The sequence below is a fragment of the Pan paniscus genome, chromosome 8 (genome assembly GCF_029289425.2).
Source record: "Pan paniscus chromosome 8, NHGRI_mPanPan1-v2.0_pri, whole genome shotgun sequence".
Taxonomy (NCBI): domain Eukaryota; kingdom Metazoa; phylum Chordata; class Mammalia; order Primates; family Hominidae; genus Pan; species Pan paniscus.
Genome location: NC_073257.2, coordinates 61074727 through 61098687, shown reverse-complemented (window position 1 = coordinate 61098687; position 23961 = coordinate 61074727). Strand labels below are relative to the sequence as shown.

Sequence of the window (23961 nt, the reverse complement as noted above, 5' to 3'; positions counted from 1 at the left end):
GGTGGGCTAGTGCCCTCTGAATACGTCTGACTCAAATTGAGAATGGGAACAAGGAGCCAGCCTAATACAGCCTAAACATAGCCTCAACTGGGGAGCTATATGCATACCCTCAAATGCTCACAAGGACGTGGAGTTAGATCATGTCTAGTAACAGGCAGCAAAGAAGAGATATGACTCATGGGGTTTGAAGCAAATGCCTGATACTTTTCTGAGGAAAAGGGGTCTGGGCTCACCTCTGTCTTGCACTCAGGGTCCTTGGCCTGCCGCCCGGGCATCAGCTTCATGGCTGAGGACAGGCTTCCACTCCACAAAGTGACTTTGCTGTGGTGTGCAACATTTGAACGACTTGCCAGTGACTTCTTCTCAGATGCTGAGGGCAGGGAAGCAAAGAATATCAGAGGTGAAGTGAGAGCACACACTATTTTCATAGCTAGCTTGGCTTTCAAAGGGCCAACCAGGGGCATGAGCCCCCTGTGGTTGCCTCCAAAAAGAGAAACAACCCAGGCTACAAGCTCACACTGCCGTCTTCTGACCTTCCTTTGGCTAAGAAACACTGTGGGCTTTGAGGTCACCAGACTTAGCCTAAACTCCTAGCTCCACGGCTTGTTGATCCACAATGAGATATTGAGCAGATTAACTAAAGTTGCTGAGCCTCAGTTTTCTCATCCTGTGAAATGGGGATAACAATATCTAAACCAATTGAGGGGTCATGAATATTACATAAGATGTGTTTAAAGACCCTGGAACATAGAAAGTGTTCAATATAGGACTGTGGGCAAAAAGAGAGTCATTTGTAAGCTTTACAGTTTTACTACTTTATTCCACTCTATGTGCATGGATATGTATATCCTATTTTACTTTTCTCTGAAATAGAATCTGACATTTTGACTTTAAAAGTACATGAAAGTAGATAGGTATTGCTATCGTTTGAATGTGTGTTCCCTCCAAAATTCACGTTGAAACTTAATCCCAATTGTGGTGGTACTAAGAAGTGGGACCTTTTGGGAGGTGATTAAAATATGAGGGTTCTACGTTCATGAATGAATTAGTGTCTTATAAAAGGGCTGAAGGGGGCCATCCCAGGCCATTTTTGCCCTTCTGTCTCTTCCAACATGGGAGGACACAGCATTTCTCCCTTACAGAGGATACAGCAACAAGGTACCATCTTAGAAGCAGATGCCAGACACAGCCCTCAGCAGACACCAGATCTACTGGCACCTTGATTTTGAACTTCCCAGCCTCCAGAACTGAGCAAATAAATTTCTATTATTTGTAAATCACTCAGTCTGTGGTATTTTGTTATAGCAGCATAAATGGACAAAACCAGATATGTATATGCACACTTGCCAGGACTAATTTAGAAAGCCAATTTAGAAGGAGATTCTGGGCCACTGGACAGTCTGGGACAATATACATGGAAATAACTAACTCTTGAATCACTGCACATTTTGTGATTCTGAAAGATGTACAAGGATAGGAGGTGTAAGTTGAGAGCAGTGATCACCTTGAAAACAAAATTAAAAATTCATTCTTGCAGCTGCATTGACTAATATGCAAAAATGTTGTTTATTAGTACCAAATACTAATATGATAAAAATGTTGAGGTCACTAACAGAATAGAATGCAAGGGACATTAATATTTTGGGGATGAAAACTTTCATTTCTTGAAGTGACAGGACATGAGGAACCTAAGCTCAAGGACATTGCATGACAGTGAAAGGTTTCAAAGCTGGTAGGTGGATAACAGAGTAGGACCTAGAACCTGAAGTTCCTGAGCCCAGGCCACAGCCTCCACATGGGCCTCTTCCTCTAAGAAATTACTGGAATCTTCCTGCTTGGTTGGCTCCTGTGGCCTTGCTTTCACCCAAGGTGCCATGTGATATTCATTATTTGTGAGGAAAGATACATAAGATTTCAGTGATATAAATCCCATCCACTTAAGGGATGAGACAGAGGGTCCAGGTGGAAAAGGCTCTGGGCACTGAGTTGAACCTTGGGGGAGTCTGGCTCTGTGAGACCCAGGAGTTCCCATTCCCTGGAGCCGAGTGGATAGAGACCTAAGTAATGCTGCCAGGCCTTGAGCATCGTCTCCTCCCAGAGCGGTGTGACCTCTTCAATCTTCACTTCCCTCTCTCCAGGTTTCACAGAGAGATCAATCTTGAAGGCATCCTCCAGGGTCTGCTGCCTCTGTGCCACCAGCTGCTGCCAGAGAGTCTGCACTGTCTTCTGGATGTTGTGTTGGACTAGCAGAGAGAGCACATGGCACACTCAGGATGGCCTCAGTGACCCTCCCAGAGAGGGCTGGGAGATGGTACATCATGAGTGGTTTTACCCACACCCTTCTCACTTAAGGTCTTGAACATCACCCCAGCTTTGCAATCTTCAGCGAGAAGCAATCAGTGTTGAGAGCCACAGGCCTGACAACAATGCCACCAACACCCATGCAAGCTGGCCTTTCTCCACCTCCACCTGCTTACCACCAATTCCTGCCTGCCTCACATGTCCAGGACTGGGAAACATATCATTTATGAGCTCAGAGACCCTCAACTCTCCACCCCATAATTCTGTTGGATACCAGAGGGACACCTTGTGTGATCTCAGGGTAGTCAAATAGCTCCACTCAAACAGCTCCTTCCAACCTTCCCTTACATGTTGACCTCTCAGGGGAATGGACACCAAGCTCAAGGCTATCCTGTGGCTCATGGCTCAGGAACAGCCTGTCCTCTTTCCTGGACCTTGCTTCTCACTACCCACCCATTTCAGTCCCCTGGAATTCTTCAGGTATAAGCAGATCTAACAAACCAACTGTGTCTGCTGTGCCCCACATCTGTAATCCCCGAACCATGCCTAAATTTTCTCTGATCTTGGACCAATGAGTCCCCTCTCTGGTAACAGCCCCTGGAGACTGTTTCTCTCACCCTAAGGGAAAGGACAGTGTCCAGCCCAGCTCTACTGGCCAAGTCCCAAAGTATGCATATCTGTGTTGTAATCAAAACCATGTCCAACAAACTTTAAAGTCACGAGATTTTTGAACATGGCAGCTACCTGACCAGAACACAGAGGCCCTGTGTGTACAATCTTTCATTTTTGAGATGAAGTTTTACTCTTGTTGCCTAGGCTGGAGTACAGTGGTGTGATCTTGGCTCACTGCAACCTCCGCCTCCCAGGTTCAAGTGATTTTCCCGCCTCAGCCTCCCGAGTAGCTGGGATTACAGGTGCCCGCCACTATGCCCAGCTAATTTTTTTGTATTTTTAGTAGTGACAGGGTTTCAGCATGTTGGGCAGGCTGGTCTTGAACTCCTGACCTTAGGTGATCCACCCGCCTTGGCCTCCCAAAGTGCTGGGGTTACAGGTGTAAGCCACTGCACCTGGTCGTGTGTACAATCTTGTATCACAACATATGACTAGGTAAGTGTAACAGTCTGCAAACCAGACTGGCAGAAGGAGTGGCAGAGCTTCTGCTTCCTAGACCAAGAGAGAGCATAATCTCTCAAACACATAGAACTGGGTGCTAGAAAAATAACTGCTAATCCCTTTAACTTGATTTGAGATAAGTAAATCCAAGAATAAACTCCATTAGGCGAAAAGTCTTATAGAGAGTAATGGTTTGTTTAATCCCTTCTCATTTACTAGGGAATGAAGCTGAGCAGCAACTAGGTAATGGCTTGAACTAAATTAGGTGAGATGGGGCGTGACAGTTTTAATTTACAGTAGAGTACCCTGGGATTAAGCTTCTAGTCAAACCAAGTCCCACAGAGCTCTCTCTTCACCTATGCATCGATTCATTCCTTTCCATTTCATTTCTAGTATACAAAGACCAATCCAGTGCTACTTTCTACCAGCTTGCCTTGCTATATACTAATACATGATTACCCTGGGATTTCCTAAGTCTTCTGGCTTTTTGAAAATGTCCTTAATAGTATCTGCTTTCTTATTTCGGGAAGGACGAACTGAAGAATGCAACCCTAGCAGGTACTACTATCCTGCCACCACCCCCTCCCACACACACACACACGCACACACACACACAATGACAAATAAAATGTACCATCACTCAAACTTGGTAAGTCTTCTCTTTTTTCTTTCACGTCTTCATTTGGGGAAAGGAAGACTTGATGATAAGTAGACATTCTAGGCTTGGGCTCCAATCCAAATCCTTCTGGGTAACTAGTGGATAAGAGATTTTTCACTAAAATCCAATAAATTCCAGTTTCCTTGAGACCATTACATTGTTCTTTATTACAAATAATCATCCTCCAATAATTATCTATATCAATATGGAAAAAAAACTTGCCTAATCAAATTAAAGCAAACACTTTATAAGAAATTCCACAGCAGATATTTTAGAGTGGCATTCTGAATAGTAGGAGAAACACTTTCTCCTTATGAGAAGTCTTGTGAAATCCCACCTGTGCTGCCAGCAGGCCCCCTGTGCCCACTCCTGGTTCCCCGCCATCAGAACTAGTCATTTCTTTCAGTGCATTCCCAAAGAATTGAACCCTGCCTTTGTTTGGCATTGATTTCATCCTGCTTGAATGGGGCCAGGGTTGGCTTCATGGGCATGCAACCTGTGCAATTACACAGGGCCCTACACTAAGAAGAACCCTTTTTGGGGGCTCTGCTGTCATCATCTTGAAATTTTGGGTATTTTTGGACACAAGCCTAGCATTTTAATTTTGCTGGAGGCCTCACATATGATGTAGCCAGTTCTAAGTGGGGACACAGTGGTTTATACATTAGGTTTCCCATGAACCATGTGCTCTGGGGGTCCCCATTGTGTTAACGTCCACGTGGCCATTATGACACAAACCAAACAGACACTCAGTAAATGTTCATGGATTGAACTGAAAATGACAAACATGGAAAGGAAAATAACCTGACATATGAGAATGCCCATGTTTGAAATTTCTAGAATGAAGTCAATCTTGCTAAACAGAGGGAACTGAGGAGGGTATCATCTCAAGCACATAATTCAGTTGTCATTCTGCTCCTCTTTACCTGTGCTTCCAGGATGGACAAGGCCTAACTCCTGAAACGGGAAGAAAAAAAAAAAAACTTCCCCAAATTAAACCACATACTGAAAATGGATTCTTTTCTTTCATACAAAGACAAGTGCCTCCTCTGGGCTAGGAGGGTTTCCCAGGGCTTCCCAGAGAGTTTTATGAGAAGTCAATGCTAGTGTTTTCTACTGCTCAGTAGTCAACATGACAGGATGTGGGGGATTGTTTTTTTTTCAAGTGATCAAACATAATTTTTGTTAGGATGAATAAAATGAAGAAAAAGGACAACAGCAAAGTGTGATATCCCATTGTCCTCTCTCCCTCTACACTCTCACGGCTCTATTCATAAGACATCATACTCACAGGCAGCAGGATGCTGAGATGCTGGAGAATGTGGTTCATGCACACTGACACGGAGAGAGAGAGACAGAAAGTGAACATACTTCCTGTCTCTCTCTCTGTGTCATTGTGCATGAACCACATTCAGATTTGGAAATCTGATGCATTTCCAAACTTGGGGCTTCAAGAAAAGGACTCAAATAAGCTTAATTTAATAGCTTTTTAACTAGCATTTTTATGGATGTGATTTTATGTCATATATTGTATGCATATGTAATTTTTTTCCTGAAAGTAAAATTATTCCTGCATTGCACAATACAATGTATTATATTTTTTCCATTCTAAGATTGCAATTATCAAATGATAATGTTTCTAGAGTCTGGCTGCATCACAAAATCAATGTGTACATCTAATGTTGGCATTTTCTGCCTCAAAAATTAAATCAATGACTTATCTTACAATGCTAGAATTGTGGAAATAGGGTAAATTATTACCCCATGATGATTCTAGCTGCTGTCACATGGACAAGTTTGGGGATTACTTACCATGTTATCAAACATTTCACAAAATATGGAAGACCAGATAAACAAAAGGATGATATCATTCATACAGACCTCAGCCCTCAATCAAGCTTTCCTCTAAATCTCTCCTTTCTGCATGGACCACCAGCAGACAAGGAAACAAGTGGGCAGCTCTTACCTTCTCTCATTGAGTAGCAAAAGGCAATGCATGAGACACAGGAGGAAGCTGACGTTGGAATTGTAGGTGGCAAAGACAACATCCCAGTGCTCCTGCAGAAAGCCCAGGATGCTGAGAAGGCTGAGGCATTCGGAGAGGGACTGCTGGGGCTTGGATAGGCAATAAAGAATGACTTTATTTAAACTGCTGTATAAAGTGCTGAGGACAGTGTCCCTTTGAGAAGAGGCAGTCTCAATGACCTGTGTCATTAAAAAAACACACACATACACAAACTTGTGAGTGCTTTGCAATTTTAGATACAGATCCAGTTTACCACAAAAATAGTATAATCAAAAAGTGACATGGCTTACCGCCCAAAGTAATTTATAGATTCAATGCTATTCCCATTAAACTACCATTGATATTCTTCACAGAATTAGAAGAAACTATTTTAAAATTCATATGGAGCCAAAAAAGAGCTCATATAGCCAAGACAATCCAAAGCAAAAAAAACAAAGCTGGAGGCATCATGCTACCTGACTTCAAACTATACTATGAGACTACAGTTACCAAACAGTGTACTGTTTTTGTACAGAATTGGTACAAAAACAGATACATAGACCAATAGAACAGAATAGAGAACTCAGAAATAAGACCACACATCTACAACCATCTGATCTTTGACAAACCTGACAAAAACAAGCAATGGGGAAATAATTCCCTATTTAATAAATGGTGCTTGGAGAACTGGCTAGACGTAAACAGAAAATCAAAACTGGACCCCTTCGTTATACCTTATATGAAAATTAACTCAAGATGGATTAAAGACTTAAATGTAAAACCCAAAACTATAAAACCCCTCGAAGAAAATCTAGGCAATACCATTCAGGACATAGGCATAGGCAAAGATTTCATGACGAAAATGTCAAAAGCAGTTGCAACAAAAGCAAAAATTGACAATGGGATCTAGTTAAACTAAAGAGCTTCTGCACAGCAAAATAAACTATCATCAGAGCAAACAGGTAACCTATAGAGTAGGAGAAAATTTTTGGAATCTATCCATCTGACAAAGGTCTAATATCCAGAATCTACAGGGAACTTAACAAATTTATAAGAAAAAACCAAACAACCCCATTAAAAATGAGCAAAGGACATGAACAGACATTTCTCCAAAGAAGACATTCAGGTGGCCAACAAATATATGAAAAAAAAAGTGTCACATCACTGATCATTCAAGAAATACAAATCAAAACCACAATGAGATACTATCTCATGCCAGTCAGAATGGCGATTATTAAAAAGTCAAGAAACAATAGATGGGGTGAGGTTGCAGAACAATAGGAACACTTTTACACTGTTGGGAATGTAAATTTGTTCAACCATCATGGAAGACGATGTGGTGATTCCTTAAAGATCTAGAACCAGAAACATCATTTGACCCAGCAATCCCATTACTGGGTATATACCCAAAGGAATATAAATTATCCTGTTACAAAAATACATGCACGCGTATGTTCATTGCAGCACTGTTCACAATAGCAAAGACATGGAATCAACCCAAATGTCTATCAGTGATAGACAGGATAAAGAAAATATGGTGTATATATACCATGGAATACTATGAGCCATAAAAAGGAATGAGATCATGTCCTTTGCAGTGACATGGATGGAGATGGAAGCCATTATCCTCAGCAAACTAACACAAGAACAAAAAACTACATACCACATGTTCTCACTTAAAGTGTGAGCTGAACAATGAGAACACATGGACACAGGGAGAGGAACAACACACACTGGGGCCTGTCAGTGGGTGGGGTGGGGAGAGGGAGAGCATTAGGAAAAACGGCTAATTCATGCTGGGCTTAATACCTAGGTGATGCATTGATAGGTGCAGCAAACCTCTGTGACACACATTTACCTATGTAACAAACCTGCACATCCTGCACATGTACCCTGGAACTTGAAATAAAAATAAAAGTGACATGGCTGGGTATGGTGGCTCACATCTGTACTGCTAGCACTTTAAGAGACCAAGATAAGAAGATCTCTTGAGGACAGGTGTTCAAGACCGGTCTGGGCAGCAACATAGTAAGACCCTATCTTTCCAAAAAGTTAAAAAAAAATTTATCCAGGCAAGGTGGTATATGTCTGTAGTCCTAGCTACTTGGAGGCTGAGATGGGAGGATTGCTTGAGCCCAGGATTTCGAGGCTGAGGTGAACTGCACTCCATCATGCCACTGCACTCCAACCTGGAAGACAGGGCAGGAACTTTGTCTCTTAAAAAAAAATTGACATGACCTGAAATTCAAATAGGACTCATTTCCTCTACTTTCGAGCCTCTATTTAAGGAAATGATCAATCAAGGCTATGCAGAATTTGGGTAAAAATTTGTGTTAAAAAAAGTTGAAAGTTTGTTACAGTCATATTACAGAAAATAGATTTGGTGACCCGAGATTTCTGAAATAATGGTAACATGATTGACATTCAATGTATGAGAACATGCTATTAGTAGTATCTAATTTAAAAAATAGCTATGTGTCATTATTAATAGTTATCATAGAATACTTATAGTATTCCAGGTATTATGCTAAGCATTTTGCATAGATATGCATATATTGCCTGTTTGTCATAAAAACACCATAGACGCTAAGTTACCCCACTGTACGGATAAGAGGCTAAGGGTCAGAGAGGCTGGGTGGTTCAGCAAGGGTCAAATACACACTGGACACTTAAGCCACGCTCTTAACCACCATATCATCTACTGGAGACGGAGTCCAGAAGATTTTAATTCAAAAGAAACTTAGAGGGAGAAGTAGAAGACCCTGATTTGTAGCCTTAGCATGGACTGGTCCATACATCTCCAAACATCTGTTTGGCTTCCATGAAAAGAATCCATAATACAAAGAGTATGCACAAAGTTTTTCAGTCCGATAGAAAATGAATTTGTTATAGGCTACTCCCTTAGAATTTCACAGGTAACGCAATGTTTCTACTCATGAAGTGAAGGTCTGTTTAAACCTGTTGGTGTTTGGGATTCATTTCTTTATCATGTTCCTCTCCTGCTCCTCAGATGAGTCTCAAACTGAGGTTAAGAGGGGCAGGCATCACAGACAGCAAGCAAGAGAGGAGGCTGGTGGATATGTGGGGAGCCGAGCCCTCAGGCCTGGTCCCCCTGAAAGCACGGTGGCCCCCACTGGCACCTATGTTTGGGATATTAGCTGGGAGTCCATGCTTTAGCCATAGGGAGCTCAGCAGCTTCTTTCCATTTACAACACAACTTGCCAGGAATCTGATTTTAACCCTCACAGAGCTGACAAGGGCTATTTCTCCTCTCTTGGAGTTGTTCCTGAAGAAGCCTTTGAATTCAAGTCTTTCCAGGTTTGCTTGGACCTGCTCATCAGACAAGTGAAGATGTCTCTAGAAACTGTGAAGAGGCCCAGTCCTGAGGTCTGTGGGTGACTCTGCAGTCAGAAGGGTGCTGGGAGCCAATTTCACTCTCTATGAGATGTGAAGAGGAAGGAGAGTGGTCCTCCTAGTTCTGCTGCAGAGGGCATAACCAGGACTGCTGGCAGGAGTTGCTGGAGGTAGATCCCAGCTTGATAAGAGAAAGTTCTTTCCAAGAATCACAGACATCCCCCTGGGTGGGACAACTTGAACTTTAGTGGGTTCCCCATCACAGGGAGGGTTTGAGCAAAGGTTGCCTGGAGGCTTGTCAGGAAAAGTCTCTAGCTTGTAATGGGGCTGAGATCTAAAAAAAAAAGGTCTCTTTCAATGCTGGAATTTTGAGATTGTACGATTCTGTCTGTGTGTATATGCATGCACATACACACACCTACATTCAATGATGGCCCTACAGGTATGCATTTGTACAGGTAGGTATGTAGTTATACCTGTTTATCTGGAAAGAAAGGGCACAGGCAAGAATAAAAAGACAAGCTTAAAATAGATGCCTGTCTCCACTGCAGGAAGGCACAAATACAACAGAGTGAGTATTAAAGAAGAAAATAAAATAGGTCTTGTGAAGACAAAGGCCTTTGTGGCCCTTTCTTAGTTGAGGAGGTATAACAACAATTAAGGTCAAACCAACAATCACAATAAAAACCCAAAGGGAAGGAAACAGGTTCTAGGAGTTTACAAAGCTCAGGTGCAAGTGCAGGGAGCTGAGGCTTCCAATCCCTGGGACTGGGCTCAGGGGGCCTGAGGTGAGAGCCCTGCTGGACATGCAGTAGCCTCCAGGTATTACCTGGGCCTAAAGGGCCTCCTGCTTCCTCCCACCTGGCTGATTCTACTCCAGGGAGGGAGGGCAGATCCAGTGGAACCAACTGGACAATAGCCAGGAGCACATCATTCAGATCCACACAGACACCCGGTCAGTGAGCAGCTCTTACCACCATGATGTGCTCCAGGATGAAGAGGAGGATATGCCTGGGGTCTGCCGAGAACATCCCACTGTACAGCTTCTCCACCAGCTTCTGGGTGAAGCAGGAGATGTTGGCAAGAGAAGGGGCAGCAGCAGCTTCTGCACTTGGCTGAGGCTCTTTGCCGTCTGTGGAGTGAGAGGACAGGTGGAGGTGAGAGTCTAAATGGACTTCTGTCCATGACAGTCTCCAAGCCCCCTGTAGTGACCAACTGCATCTTATTCACCTCTGTGTACCCCATGGCTCCAAAGATGGAGTATTGTACTGACGAGGTGCCCAACACACACACATTTAATCAAAGTGAACAGATCTTGAGTAATCTGGTCAGCAACATAAACCAAGTGGTGAGAAAGCAAGCAAGGGGAAGCATTTCTTCCTGTGGCTTTTTGGAGGATGGGGGAGAATGTGCTGCTTGAGACAAATGAGCAGGCATCATGATGACCAGGGGCCCTGCTGCTACACTGGGCAGAGGATAAAGCCATACCGTCATTATCCATCTATGCTCACCAACACAGCAGGTACTGTGCTCAGCCATGTGTGTGATGATCTCAACTAACCCCTAGCACAACCCTGTGAGTTCACCATGACTGTCGTCCTTACTCACAGGTCCAGGCACCTGACTAGGGTGGCATGACTGTCCAGTGGCAGAGCCAAGTCCAGAACTGGGGTTGCCAAACCCACACTTCACCACCCTGCTACTCTCCTGCATTCCAGTCTCTCCATGAGAAGTATCATGAAGCCAGGGCTTCTGAGTGGGAGGCAAGGAGAAGTCCAGAGTAGGACTCATGTTCCTAGGGATTCCTGTGGCTTGGGAACCACAGAAAAGGCTTTTGTTTAGGCTTGTCGAAAAGGTACAGCTGCCCTGGAACCAAGTTTTTTGAATAAAGCTTCAATTTTAAGCTCTGAAGGGGCATGGCAGCATCTTCGTCCAGGTTCATTGTTTAAGAAACATCAGCTGTGCACCTATCCTGTACCCAGGCAGAATGCTGAGCACGGAAGGTTAAATTGTGGTATCTTGGTTTCCCTTATGGGAAGAGGTTGCATTTCTACTGAGGCTACAGGAGAGCCGATTTTTGCTCAGAGGCAAAAGGGCTTTCTGTCTGTAGGTGGCACAGCATGACAAGGGTGTCATGGAAAGTAGCAAGCACCCCTCCACTGGGCCCCAAGGCAGGAGCCAGGGAGTTCTTGTTGATGATGCCTGGAGGGACTGATGCCAGGTGGAGGCAGTATCCCACAGCTAGGGTCAGTTCCTGGCCAGCATGCTGGTTTCCTCTCCACTGTCAGCAGCCTCATGTCATGAATGGGGAGGACCGAGTTGCCCCACTCACCTCTGAACATCGCTGCATCACCTCCACTTGTCATGTGGAATAGTTCCATAGCAGAAAGCAGGACCTCGGACTGGAAGTCTCGCTTCTGTTGGCTGGTGGCGTGGTCTGGAGAAGCCTGGAAGCACAGCCCGGGACTGAGACAGCAACCACAGGGCCATCGTGTGCCCCCAGTGCCCACCGCCTCCCTAGCCTGGCTGGGACACTTATGCCGCATCTGCCACCAGTGTGGGCTGCTCACAATTTTACCTTCTCTGGGGGCCCACCCTCTGTGACTGAGCTGCCTCATCCAGGAAGCAACGCCCACTTCCGAGGGTAAGGAGGCAAGTCGGGGGAGCCCACAGCCCACGGCCACCTGTCAGGTGCCACAGGTGGGGCCGGCCCTGGGAGGCAGAGAGCACCCCAGAACCCCCCTTGGGCCAGGCTCCAGCTGGGACCACCTCTGGGCTAGCTTCACCTCCTGCCCCTCTGCTTCCCTCCCTGCTTCTCCTGAGAACACCGCCTCCAACCCACTGGCCAATAACTCACTTCCACAAAACTCCCACCTCAGGCTATGCTTCTAGGGACTCTGTGCTCACTCCTCTATCACCTGTTGCTCTTTTGGGGCCCATGGTTCACAGATTCCCCTTCACTCGCTGTGGCCCCCAGGCCCTCTGTCTCCCTGGGTGCATCCTGCCCTTGCAGTGCCTGTATCCCAGCAGCCTCCACAGCACATGGCCCAATGTCACCTTTTCCAACCCACCTCCAGGAGCACCTCCAGGGGCAGCCACTGCTTGGGGCTGGAGGCTCCAAGCAGGAGCTCCCTCAAGAGGAGCTGCGTGAACTCCCTCAGCTTCCTCCGGGCGGGATGTGCCTTGGTGAGAGCCTGGAGACCCTCCACTGTGCTGTCGCCTTCAGCTGCGGCCTCAAGACTGCTGGTGTTCCGGGTGGACTCAGCCCCAGCCCCCTCAAAGACAAGAGAACCCCAACATGAGTGGCCTGCCCTGCCTCAAGCTCTTTCCCACCAACCTGTGCCATGTACATGGGAGGATTATTGTCATGCCCAGTGACATGTACGGAAATTGAGGCTCCGCACAGGAAAGCAACTTGCCCAGGATCCAGCTGCTCATAAAGTGGCCTGCTACTGTTTGAGAATATGAGATGCCAAGTGTTGTGCAAAGAAGCTAAACCACAGAGTCAGAGAGGCCTGCAGTGTTCATGATGAACTCCAGAATGTGCCAGGAGCAAGCTGCTTCACATCTCCAAGCCACAGCTCCCCATCAGTTAAATAGAGACAATAAAAACCATCTGACACCGGATCTGGGAGAATGACATGAGAGAATAACGAACGTGGCAATGCCCAGCCCCTGGTAGACAGTCAGAGAGAGTCGGTGCCCATCTTGTGATGGGGACCCCACCTCTACCTCCTGCCCAGTCTCTGCTGATGCCCACAGACAGGCTCCTCAGGCAAGAACGGTGGAGAAGTGGGACTCCAAAGAGTTCTTTCCTCTAATTTCTGAAGTGCTTTGGCATCCACTGTTTTGTTTTATATTTATAAAATGTTGGGAGATCAATGAGACAGGGGTCATTACCCCAGATACGTCCAGGAGGACACAGATATGCTGGAGGCTGAATGACGCACCCAAGGACACGCGGCCAGGGACTCCTGACTCCCAGCCCGTGAACTTCTCCTGCGCGTTCATCTGTTAGCACCTCCCTTTGCTCATTCATAAAATTAATGCGGCCGTTCTTAATTAAGCCATAAAATGAATTTAATGGCACCTAGGGAGGTAGTGACTGCATTAATTAGCTCCGTGCAGCCTTGGTTGGAAAGATGCCATATAAATTCACAGCAAATCCAAGCCTTTGGCCACCAGCCTTCTGCATGAAGAGGGTCTGGCATGTTTTCTATACAACAAAGGCCTTGGCAGAACTGACCTGGAGTGCTGAAAAAGGCAAGGATGGCTGGGAGGTACACCTTGGAATTAGAGCCAGGAGCCCCAAGACAAAAGCCTGACCTCACCCGCAATCAGCTGGGGATGTGACTCTGGGCCAGACCCTCCCCTGGGCAGGAACTGCTGACCATGGGGAGCAGGAGCCCTGGGTCAGAGTGTGCACCTGGGCTACTGGCGGGGGCACTCGGCTGGAGCCCCGACTCAGCAGATGGCGAGCCTGGCCCTTGGGCATGGGGGCTGAGCTGGGCATCTGGGTAGAGAATGTTAGGCCGCTGGACCCCTGCAGAAAACCTGCCCAGGGAAGTGTCGAGGGGGAGCCTGTAGGCTCGCCCTTGATCTCTCCCTGGCCAGGCTGCCTGCGCCTCTGGCTGTGGGTCCTATCCCACCTCTCTCCTGCAAACAACGCTGCATTCCTTCACTCTTGTTTGCTTTTTTATCTTACTTTTTTAGTAAGTTACTTAATATGAATTCATCAAACTATTTCAAAACTATGTTATCTTTTTGTGAAACTTCCGATCTTTATATTTAGTCTTTTTATTAAAACTAATTACTTTTAAAGTTTATTTGGCCATTTAATTTTATTTTAAACTGACTGTAATGAAAAGGACAAGGCTTTGGGGTAAGAGTGAGATTTAAACTTTGGCTCTGTCTCTTGTTAATCGCATGAAGTTCAGTACATTTCATTCTTGCAATCAATCTGGGAGATGGGTTTTGTGACCCTCAGTAAGACTGGAGGAAACTGGTGAGCGCCACTTTGCCTCTCTGAATCTCAGCTTCCCTTCTCAGACACCACCTTCATCAGGTGGCAATTCAGGTTCTCTAAAGCACCAGTTTCAGGAGATGCAGGCTGCCGCCGTGGGTATGCTTCTGGAAAAGATTAGCTAAGAGAGCATGTTGCTCATTCATTTGGGCACTTAGCAAATGTTTATGGAGCAACCACTCCAGGCCTGGCATCACACTTGGCATGGATTATAAACCCCCCTATGTAGCATTGCTCACCTTTCAAATACGCTCCTTTAGCTACAGTTGGCAACTTGCAGGAAGACACGGTTAGCTCACTTGCCCTCAATGGGTCTCCACTTCCTAATCCACCAGAGTGGGGGTGGTTGTGTGAATTTCTGCCCTTCCTTCTTCCATACCTGACCTTCTTCTTTAGTCCTCACCTCCTTCTCACCTCCCAGCTCCCAGGAGCTCTTAGCCTACCTGAGTCCCACACGGCCCTGACCCAGCCAAGCTTTGACCTGTTGGGCCTAGCTGGAGGCCTCAAACTCACATGTCTTCCCATAGCCCCTTCTCTAACCCCCAGAGCATAAGACCCAAGACCTCATCCTTAAATCAGGCTCTGCCCTCCCCTTGGCTTGTCTGGCTCTAAGCTGGGCCTCTGCAAACCCACTGCCTAGAAGGGCACACAAGTCATGGCCCAGGGGCCTGCAAGTTGGATGAGGGTTCCCAAGAGCAAAAGTTTTTGCAGGATGCACTCCCAGGACTGCCCTCCCCAATGTGGTGCACAGCAGCAGACTTCCTGGAATGGGAGTCACTCTCTCCCCTTGTCAGTGCCTGTGTATGCCACAGAGAATGGACTTTATCTGCCATTAGACTTCTCATTACTGAGATTCTTAACAGCTCAAAAAAATTATTGAATCTCAGAGCTGAAAATGACCTCAAGGTGTATCTCAGCCAAAAAAGGACGATTATCCAAGCTGCTTATTCAATGTTCCCCTCAAGTTGCCTTAAAATGTATTTTAATTTTAGGGGGGTGGGGGGGATTTTGCCCTTTGCCCTTGAAGGATGATGATGCTCACAACTGCTCTCTCTGGGTGGGACAGCAGCATGTCCTACCTTTTGGGCTCCCAGGGGGAAGGCGGCTATGGCCAAGGTCTGGAGGAACTCCGGGGCTCGCCACGCTGGGTCCTGGGGGTAGGTGCGGTGGACGAGGCTGAGGAACTGCAGCACGCTGGCCGGGAAGGTCTGTGCCCAGGCACCATCCTCAGAACCTGCCAGGGGCTGAGGCACACTTGGTGAGAGGTAGTGCAGGGCAGCATGATGGGCGCTGCCTCCCTAACCAGAGGAGCTGAGGTCTAGGGAGAAGATTCCTTCCTGAGACTTTCAACAAGATACATTATTTAAGACTGCAGATCAGCACCAGACACTAGTGTCCAATTGAGGAAGGGTTTAATATGTGCAGATGTTGTAAGGGCTTCATATATATGCCTCTTCTCACCCCACAACAACCCTCTGAAGTAGGTTCTATGTTTACCCCTAGGCTTTTTCTCTTATCTTTTAAGTTTCTGCCTTTTATTTTTGATACTTGTCTACTGTATTGGGTAGATGATGCTTTCCTGACACAGATCTTGATTGTACCAAACTCACTGAGTAACTTTGTTATTGTTGTATATACATACATGTTAGATCTTAGAAGTCTGAGTCTTGTTTTTCACCAAGTCTAAAATTCACATCTTTAATATAGAAATTTAACCTTTTTATGTTTGCTGTTATGACGTACATGTTTGGTCTTATATTTTTACTTCTCTCAGCATATTACATATTTTCTTTGTTTTAAATGCTTGCATGTGATTCCTTTTGTTTGCTTTATTTTGAATAACATTAATTGATTAAACAGGTAACAGATTCCTTATGCTCCATACAGAAAATATACATCTTTTCAGGTACCCCTAAATTAATTGCTCATTAGGCCTACAATAAAACCATGAATAAATTTCTTGAAGATGAAAAATATACAGATCACATGATCTGAGCAGGGCAAAAACATAACTAGAAATAGAGAACAAAAGTTTAAAAACCAAAAATCTCCACCACATGGACATTAAAAAATGTGAATCAAAGAGAGCTTTAACACTACAATCACAGAAATTCCAGAACATAACAAAAAATGAAGACGCCAAAATCAAAATCTTAGAAATTGACAGAAATAAAATCAGGAGACTGATAAATGTGCTCAAGAGCTGGTTATTTATATAAATCCACAAGCCTTCAACTCCTAAGTCACAAGAGAGTCCAAGAAGGAGAGAGCAGGACACAAACTGAGAATACGAAGGGAGAAACAATCACACAGAAAATGACATGAGTTAAAGGAGACCATTTGTGCAAATTAAATGAATGGGAAATTATTTTAAAATATTAATTAACTAAACTAGGTCAAGAAGACATTTAAAAGCCTAAACAAGCCAATAATAATGGGACAAATTTAGGTCCAGGCAATTTCATAGGAACAATTAAAATAATATAAAAATCATGGATTTAACATCTTGCTGAATACAAAGAAAGGAGAGAAGTCTTTTTTATATAATATTAGCATAATACTGATGTCAAAACCTGAAAAATATTTTTCAACAAAAACTAAATTGCAGACTAATATCATTTATAGGATACATGAAATCATAAAGAAAATACAAACAGAATAAGGACAGAGTGACTAAATGAGGTCTTTGAAAGAATGCAAAGAAATCTATTGATATAATTCATCATAGGAAACTGGCTAAAAGAAAAAAAAAGCATAGGATTATCTAACTGTGTGCTAGAAGGGTATCTAATAATAACGATAAAAACACTTCTGAGCCTGGCCAACATGATGAAACCCCGTCTCTACAAAAATACAAAAATTAGCTGGGCTTTGGTGGTGCACACCTGTGGTGTCAGCTACTCGGGTGGCTGAGGTGGGAGAATCATCCGAGCCTGAGAAGCAGAGGCTAGAGTGAGCTGAAATCACACCACTGCACTCCAGCCTGGGCAACAGAGCAAGACCCTGTCTCAAAAAAGAAAAAAAAATCTGTTTCAAAAAGGGCAAAAAGTAGGATCTCTACTTTCTCAGCATAATGCCACACACCCAGAAAAACTGACAAAAGATATAATCAGGCAATTGACAGGAAAATAGAGAGAGAGGAAAATAAATAAAGATAGCTAATAAACATATGAAAAATGGTTTCAACCTCAGAAATAATAAATGCAAAAGAACTCAACTATGAAGCCATCATCAGTTTGGCCATGATGTTGAGGCTGTGAGGATGGGGCTGAGTCCTTCTGTACAAGATAAGGAGTTAGATATTTGCTGGTGGGATGTGTGTGCATAATGACTAATGCAATCTTTCTGAGAAGTACATCCAAAAGAAAACGCCTGAAGGCACACTTTGACCTGCTATACTACATCCCAGAATACACTAAAGAGGTCATCAAGACAGAAAGAAAGATATTTGTTTAAGAAAGTTCATTACAAACAACACTCTGTAAAACAACATCAATTTCCATTACAAATACAAATGATTCCCATGTTTTTTCACTTTATTTGCATGAGAAGAGGTCCACAAATATTGAGGAAAAAAAAGGCAAAAGGGGTACATGTGGTCTCATCCTCTGTGAGGATATGGTCGAATCTTGGAGAAGCATCTGGAAAGATTCCACCAAATTCACAGTGCTCATTTTTGGGTGGGTGTGTGTCAGGTGGGTGTTGTTTACTTTCTGTTTTTCCCTTTTGTTTAAATGTTAAAGGTAATCATGTATCATTTTACAAAAGCAGTAAGTTTCCCCATACAATCAGGCCTCCAATTGTCTTTGGTGCCTACAGGATGAGGTCAGAATTTTTCAGCCTCTTCTGGAAACCCTCCCTGACCTGGCTTACCATTAATTATTCCTGTTCACAAGTCACATGGCCTCTACCCAATGTCTAAAATAACTCTTCTGCTCACCATCCACCTCTACTGGACCTTGAATGCTCAAATTAAAGACTTCTCACTCCAGAAGCCTCTCCATGCCCTGCCTGTAGCTGGCGGCCATCTGCCTTATCTAAGTCAGGTCCCTTCCCCAGGTCACTCATGAGCGAGGAGATGGACTCCTTGAGAGGAGAGGCCCTTCCTCCTCCTAAGAAATGTTCCCTTTGACTGAAGGCAATAAATCTTCCAGTGAAGAAATCCCATGCTTAAACAAATGATAAACAGGTATCACCTGCAAGAGCACATAAAGCTCAGAGACCTATAGGCTGGGTTTCCAGTTGTGCCCCTGAGTCACTCTAGGAACTTACCTCACCTCTTCTACAGGATCTGGCTAATTACTTGCATTAGTGGGAAGATGCTAAGAGAAAAGTCAAGGTGACCCTTCCAAACTGGCCTTCCCATCAGAACCTCCTCGGGGCAGCATGTGGGGAGTGGGTCTCACCTGGCTCATGGTGGCCTTCAGCATTTCCAGGAGGAGCAAGGCACCTTCTGTGCACAGCCCAGCCTGGAGGACTTCTTCCTGGTGGTGCCTCTGCAGGAGCCACTGAAGCATGGCATCGAGGCTGTCCTGGAAGAGGAGGCAGGAGCTGTAAGCAGACCTGCGGCTACTCACCAAGAGAACGAGCTTTGCAGCCAGTTCATCATGTTTCCAGGGGTTCCCAGTGGGAAAAGCAAAAGAGCACACTAGCAGCCTAGGTGGTTGATCCATAGGAACAATTTCACCCCAGTAGATGGTGCATGAGGGAAACAAGCACCTCCAAGAAGGTGCTGAAGATCCCCTAGAGACTGGCATGTAGTTCAGTTATTTTGGTCTGACATCATAAGTAAATATGCTAATCAACTTTAATTAACTTTTGTAAATTAGATTATATAAGACATATAAAGAATTCAAAGGTTTCAGGGGAAACTTCAGCATGTAGAGGTTTAGAGAGATTCTAAACCTAGGGTTTAGAATCAGGATGGCCTGATTCTGCCTTTTTAATAGCTGAGCTCAGGCAAGCTATTGAGCTTCTTGGCAGTTCATTTCCCTTCTCTGTGAAATGAGAATTACATTATCTACCCCATGGGATTGTTTAAATATCAAGCAAAATAAAATATGTAAAACATCTATCACAAGTTCCAACACTTAGCAGACATCTGTTTCCTGAGATATGTTAGCGAAATAAAAACTCAGGGTCTCAATGACCTTAGTACAGCATATTAAAAACTTTATTTTGAAGTGTAATATACAATGCTATTAGCATATGTCAAGATTTAGATTTGTCAATTATAAAGATATACAAGAGGGGTAGATTTTTTAACCTTCTCTTGGCAAATCCACGCCCCTCCCATATTTCAATTCAGTTCGGTTTAACTCAACTCGATTGAGACCAAGAAATAGTTTCTAAGTTGGCTATTTTTCAGGTTCCTGGAAGTTGAGTGAAAGGTGGGTCCGTTCTTCAGGGGCTCAGTTTCTAAGGAGGCAGGCACACATTTGTATTGGTGCCATCCATATAGGGTAAACTACACTGAGGCACAAAGGAGGAAATGGTCTCCTCTGTCTGGGGGTCTAAGTAGGAAGTAGCATCTAAGCTGAGTGCTGAGGGAGGACACTCCCACCAGGCAGACGATGGTGGGAAAGAGGAGTGAGTAAGGGCAGCAGGGTGGGTGAGCACAGAGCAGCCAGTCTTACTGAAGATGATTTAGGAGACTCACAGCTGAGGGCGGGTGAATTGCAGCTGGGTTGGAAAGATACATCAGGCAGCCAGAGATGAGGGGGCTTGGTGCCAGCTATGGAGTCTGACCTTGATGCTGCAGGTGTGAAAGTCACCTGAATTTAGTGCAAGGGAGAAGGTGCATACGGTGAGCACAGACTCCTCTTTGGAGAAATGTGGCCAAGGAAGGATAGGAAAGTGATCAATAGGCAGCAGTTGGTCAGGACTGTTATCAAGGGGCAGCCTCTGGTTTTAGGTGGGATGCAGCTGAACATAATTATGGCTTATGAGGAACGGTTTGGTAGAAAAGGAAAAACTGAAAATACAAAAGGAAGAAAGGGGGCCGGGTGCGGTGGGTCACGCCTGTAATCCCAGCACTTTGGGAGGCCAAGGAGGGTGGATCACCTGAGGTCAGGAGTTTGAGACCAGCCTGGCCAACTTGGAAAATCCCTGTCTGTACTAAAAACACAAAAATTCACCAGGCATGGTGGTGGATACCTGTAATCCCAGCTACTTGGGAGGCTGAGGTGGGAGAATCGCTTGAACCCAGAAGGCAGCGGTTGCAGTGAGCTGAGATCACGCCACTGCACTCTCCCAGGGTAACACAGTAAGACTCTGTCTCAAAAAAAAAAAAAAGAAAAGAAAAGAAAGAAAGAAAGGATAACTATGGGATGAGGTCATCCAAGGAAGGAGCTGAAGGAATCCATGACCAGCCTTGAAAAGTCTCCCTGTCCTAGCAACAGGGGCAAGAAGGTGATGACCTAAGTGGGTGGTTGAGGATGAGGGGCTGGGGTGCTGGGGCAGGGCCACCCCAGCATCATGTCATTCCCCTAGCTGTGCCCAAAAGGAAGGTTTTAAAATAGAACTGATCCAAATCAGAGACTTGCTGGGAGGAAGGATGGGAGCAGAGGCCGAGGAAGTCAAGGGCCTGGAAGGGGAGCATTTGAAGGGCTGGCCAAGGGTGTGGGCTGCTAGGGAGGGAAGTGGGCCAGCACCCCAACTGAGCTGGAAGAAGCAGAGGGAGGTAAGTGCAGAGGGTCTTGGCGACCTGCCTTAGTCATGTGGAATCAGAAAACCAAGTGTGTCACCCTGTGGGTGCTCTGAAAACCTACTTTGGGCCCGTCCGTCAGCTCTGTGAGTGGTGTCTGCAGGAAGAAGGTGGAGATGATGAGGTAGACCTCTGGAATGTGGACGTGGTGGGCCAGAAAGTCATTCAAGACACGGAACCCAGGAAGCAGGCATGGGCTTTGCTCAGGCAGTGGCGACTGGCTCTTCAGGTTGTCTATTGATCAGGCAAAGGGGGCACAAAAGTCAGCTCTGAGAACAGCTGCTGGTCAAGGTGGGGCCTGGACACACAAGGGAACACCCGGCCACCCACCCATCCCATATAAATGCTGGATGATAAAATATATTCACACATAGATGGGAGCAAGAAGGCACTCAACAGTAGTTCCCTTCGCTGTTCCTGACATGCTCATTCATTTACTCAAAAACATACTTGCTGCCCACCATGTAGGAGGCAACAGGGCAGCTTTGAATTAGGCAACAAGGGTGTAGGGTTTCAACCAAATATACAGAATTCCAGGCACTCCTGAAGCTTGCATTGTAGTGGGAGGGACAGACATTAAGCAATTAAATACTCAAATAATTATGAATTTTGTGAAGCACTAAAGAGAAAAATAATAAGGGCAGAGATAATATAACAGAGGTGTCCCAATTCAGGGAGACCCCTCATCTCCTGGAGGAAGTGGCATTTGAACTGAGATCTGAGGATGAATCCACATCAGGAGAAGAGGCATCCCCTCAGGAAGAGGAAGCAGAGTATACAGTGCCCAGGAGAACAGGGCTAAGCAGGTGGGAGGAATGGAAGGCAGCCTCCAGTGTCTGTGCAGTGAGGCTGCGGGGGATCCTGCAAAGGATGTCAGGGGGGCTGGGCTCATTTGGATGTAGGCCTTGGAGTCAGGGCTTGAGGTGATCCTGCTGCACAGAGCTGTGATGGTCTCAAATAAGAAGGGGCCTGGCTTGGTCCTCATTCACATCCCAGGACTAGGTGGTGCCCCACTCCCTGGAGACAGCCACATGCTCACCCATTACAATATCCACGCCCTCAGTGCTGTGTTCCACCCAGGATCCTGCACACAGGCCATCTCTAAACCGTGTGCGGAGGGAGGGGCTTGCCAGAAAGTACAGCAGCAGCTTCAATGCCAGCACAGTGGTGCTGGCATGCAGGTGGCCCTGCAGGAGCAGCAGGAACCAGTCAGGCCCCAGTTTCAGAAACATCTCTTCCTTTGACCTGGGGATTAATAAATGCAACCAATGTTCTCTCAGTCCATGAGCGAGTGACATGTCCAGAAAATATGAAATGTCCAGCCTTACAAGTCACCAAGGAGAGGCAAGTTAAGGTTAACATCACTTATTATGTATTACATTTAAAAAGAATAGTAAAATGAAATGCTGGCAAGATTGTTGTGCAAGTGATGCATTTGTCTATTAATGGTTGCAGTGTAAGTTGGCCACAGCATTTTGAAGCAATTGGAAACTGTGTATTAATATAGGTAAAAATGCGCATGCCCCTTAATAGCCCTATATAACTACGATTCATACTTACACAGTGGATGACTAGCCACCCATCTAATTTAATTACCATCAATGTAGTCACATAAAACACATAATGAATATTCCCCTCCCTTTTTAAAGACACTGATCAAAATTTATCTAAATGGCATAGTCCAATATTTATGCATTTTTATCAGTTTTAGCACCAAAAAAAAAAGAAACATGATTAACGTCACTTTCAAAAATGATGAGTCTGGAGAATACAGACTTGCTGATGGGACCTGGATGAAACAGGAGGGTAGGGAGATGAATGGCCAATGGGTTGGCCAAAGACAATGGGTTCAGCAAAGAACCCAGACTTCTGGGAACAAGTGAAGGCTCCACCTGTGTTCTCAGCTGACACACTAGGCATAGTGAGAATCTGGCTGGTATCCACTGAAATGAGCACTGGACTAGGAGTGAAGAGAAGAGGCTGTCCTCTTTTCTAGCCCTGCCTCTGATGTTTAGCAACTGGATGACTTTGGCAGAGCTCCTGATGTGCTCTGATCATTTTCCTCAGTGATTATGTTGATAATGATGGTGATGATGTTGATGGTGGTGGTGGTGGTGATAGTGATTAAGGTTGTGGTGATGTTGGTGGTGATGATGATGATGGTGGTGGTGGTGACAGTGATGATGTTGATGGTGGTGGTGATGTTGATGATGTTGATGATGGTGGTGGTGATTATGGTGATGGTGATGCTGGTGGTGATGGTGATGATGTTGATGGTGGTAGTGATTATGATGGTGGTGATGGTGATGCTGGTGGTGAAGATGCTGATGGTGGTGGTGGTGATGGTGATTAATGTTGTGGTGATGATGGTGATGATGTTGTTGGTGGTGATGGTGATTAATGTGGTGATGATGGTGATTAATGTGGTGATGATGGTGATGGTGGTGATGGTGATGGTGATGATGGTGATGGTGATGATGGTGATGGTGATGATGGTGGTGATGGTGATTAATGTTGTGGTGATGATGGTGATGATGTTGGTGGTGGTGGTGATGGTGATTAATGTTGTGGTGGTGGTGGTGATGATGGTGGTGGTGATGGTGATGGTGGTGATGGTGATGATGGTGGTGGTAATGGTGATGGTGGTGGTGATGGTGATGATGAAGGAGATGGCCATAATAGCAATTAGCTTACAGAGAATTTACAGTATTCCAGGGACCATTCTCAGGATTATCCACATATTAATTCATTTCATCTTCACTATACTCACCTATTGAAAGTATTAGGTTGGTGCAAAAATA

General features: G+C 45.2%; 1 protein-coding gene across 3 annotated transcripts in view; it reads right to left on the bottom strand.

The window, feature by feature from the left end:
• WDFY4 (WDFY family member 4) overlaps positions 1-23961 on the bottom strand; it is a 300371-nt gene that overhangs the window by 152192 nt on the left and 124218 nt on the right. For all 3 annotated transcript variants that reach the window (XM_034930476.3, XM_057298884.2, XM_057298885.2), the window contains exons 29-39: positions 22200-22405; positions 21225-21394; positions 18861-18986; positions 15534-15698; positions 12503-12706; positions 11764-11878; positions 10406-10563; positions 6039-6277; positions 4049-4167; positions 2058-2243; positions 234-370 (exon numbers count right to left, since the gene is read on the bottom strand). In XM_034930476.3, coding sequence (XP_034786367.2) covers positions 234-370; positions 2058-2243; positions 4049-4167; positions 6039-6277; positions 10406-10563; positions 11764-11878; positions 12503-12706; positions 15534-15698; positions 18861-18986; positions 21225-21394; positions 22200-22405 — 1825 coding nt within the window. The remainder of the gene's footprint in view (positions 1-233; positions 371-2057; positions 2244-4048; positions 4168-6038; positions 6278-10405; positions 10564-11763; positions 11879-12502; positions 12707-15533; positions 15699-18860; positions 18987-21224; positions 21395-22199; positions 22406-23961) is intronic.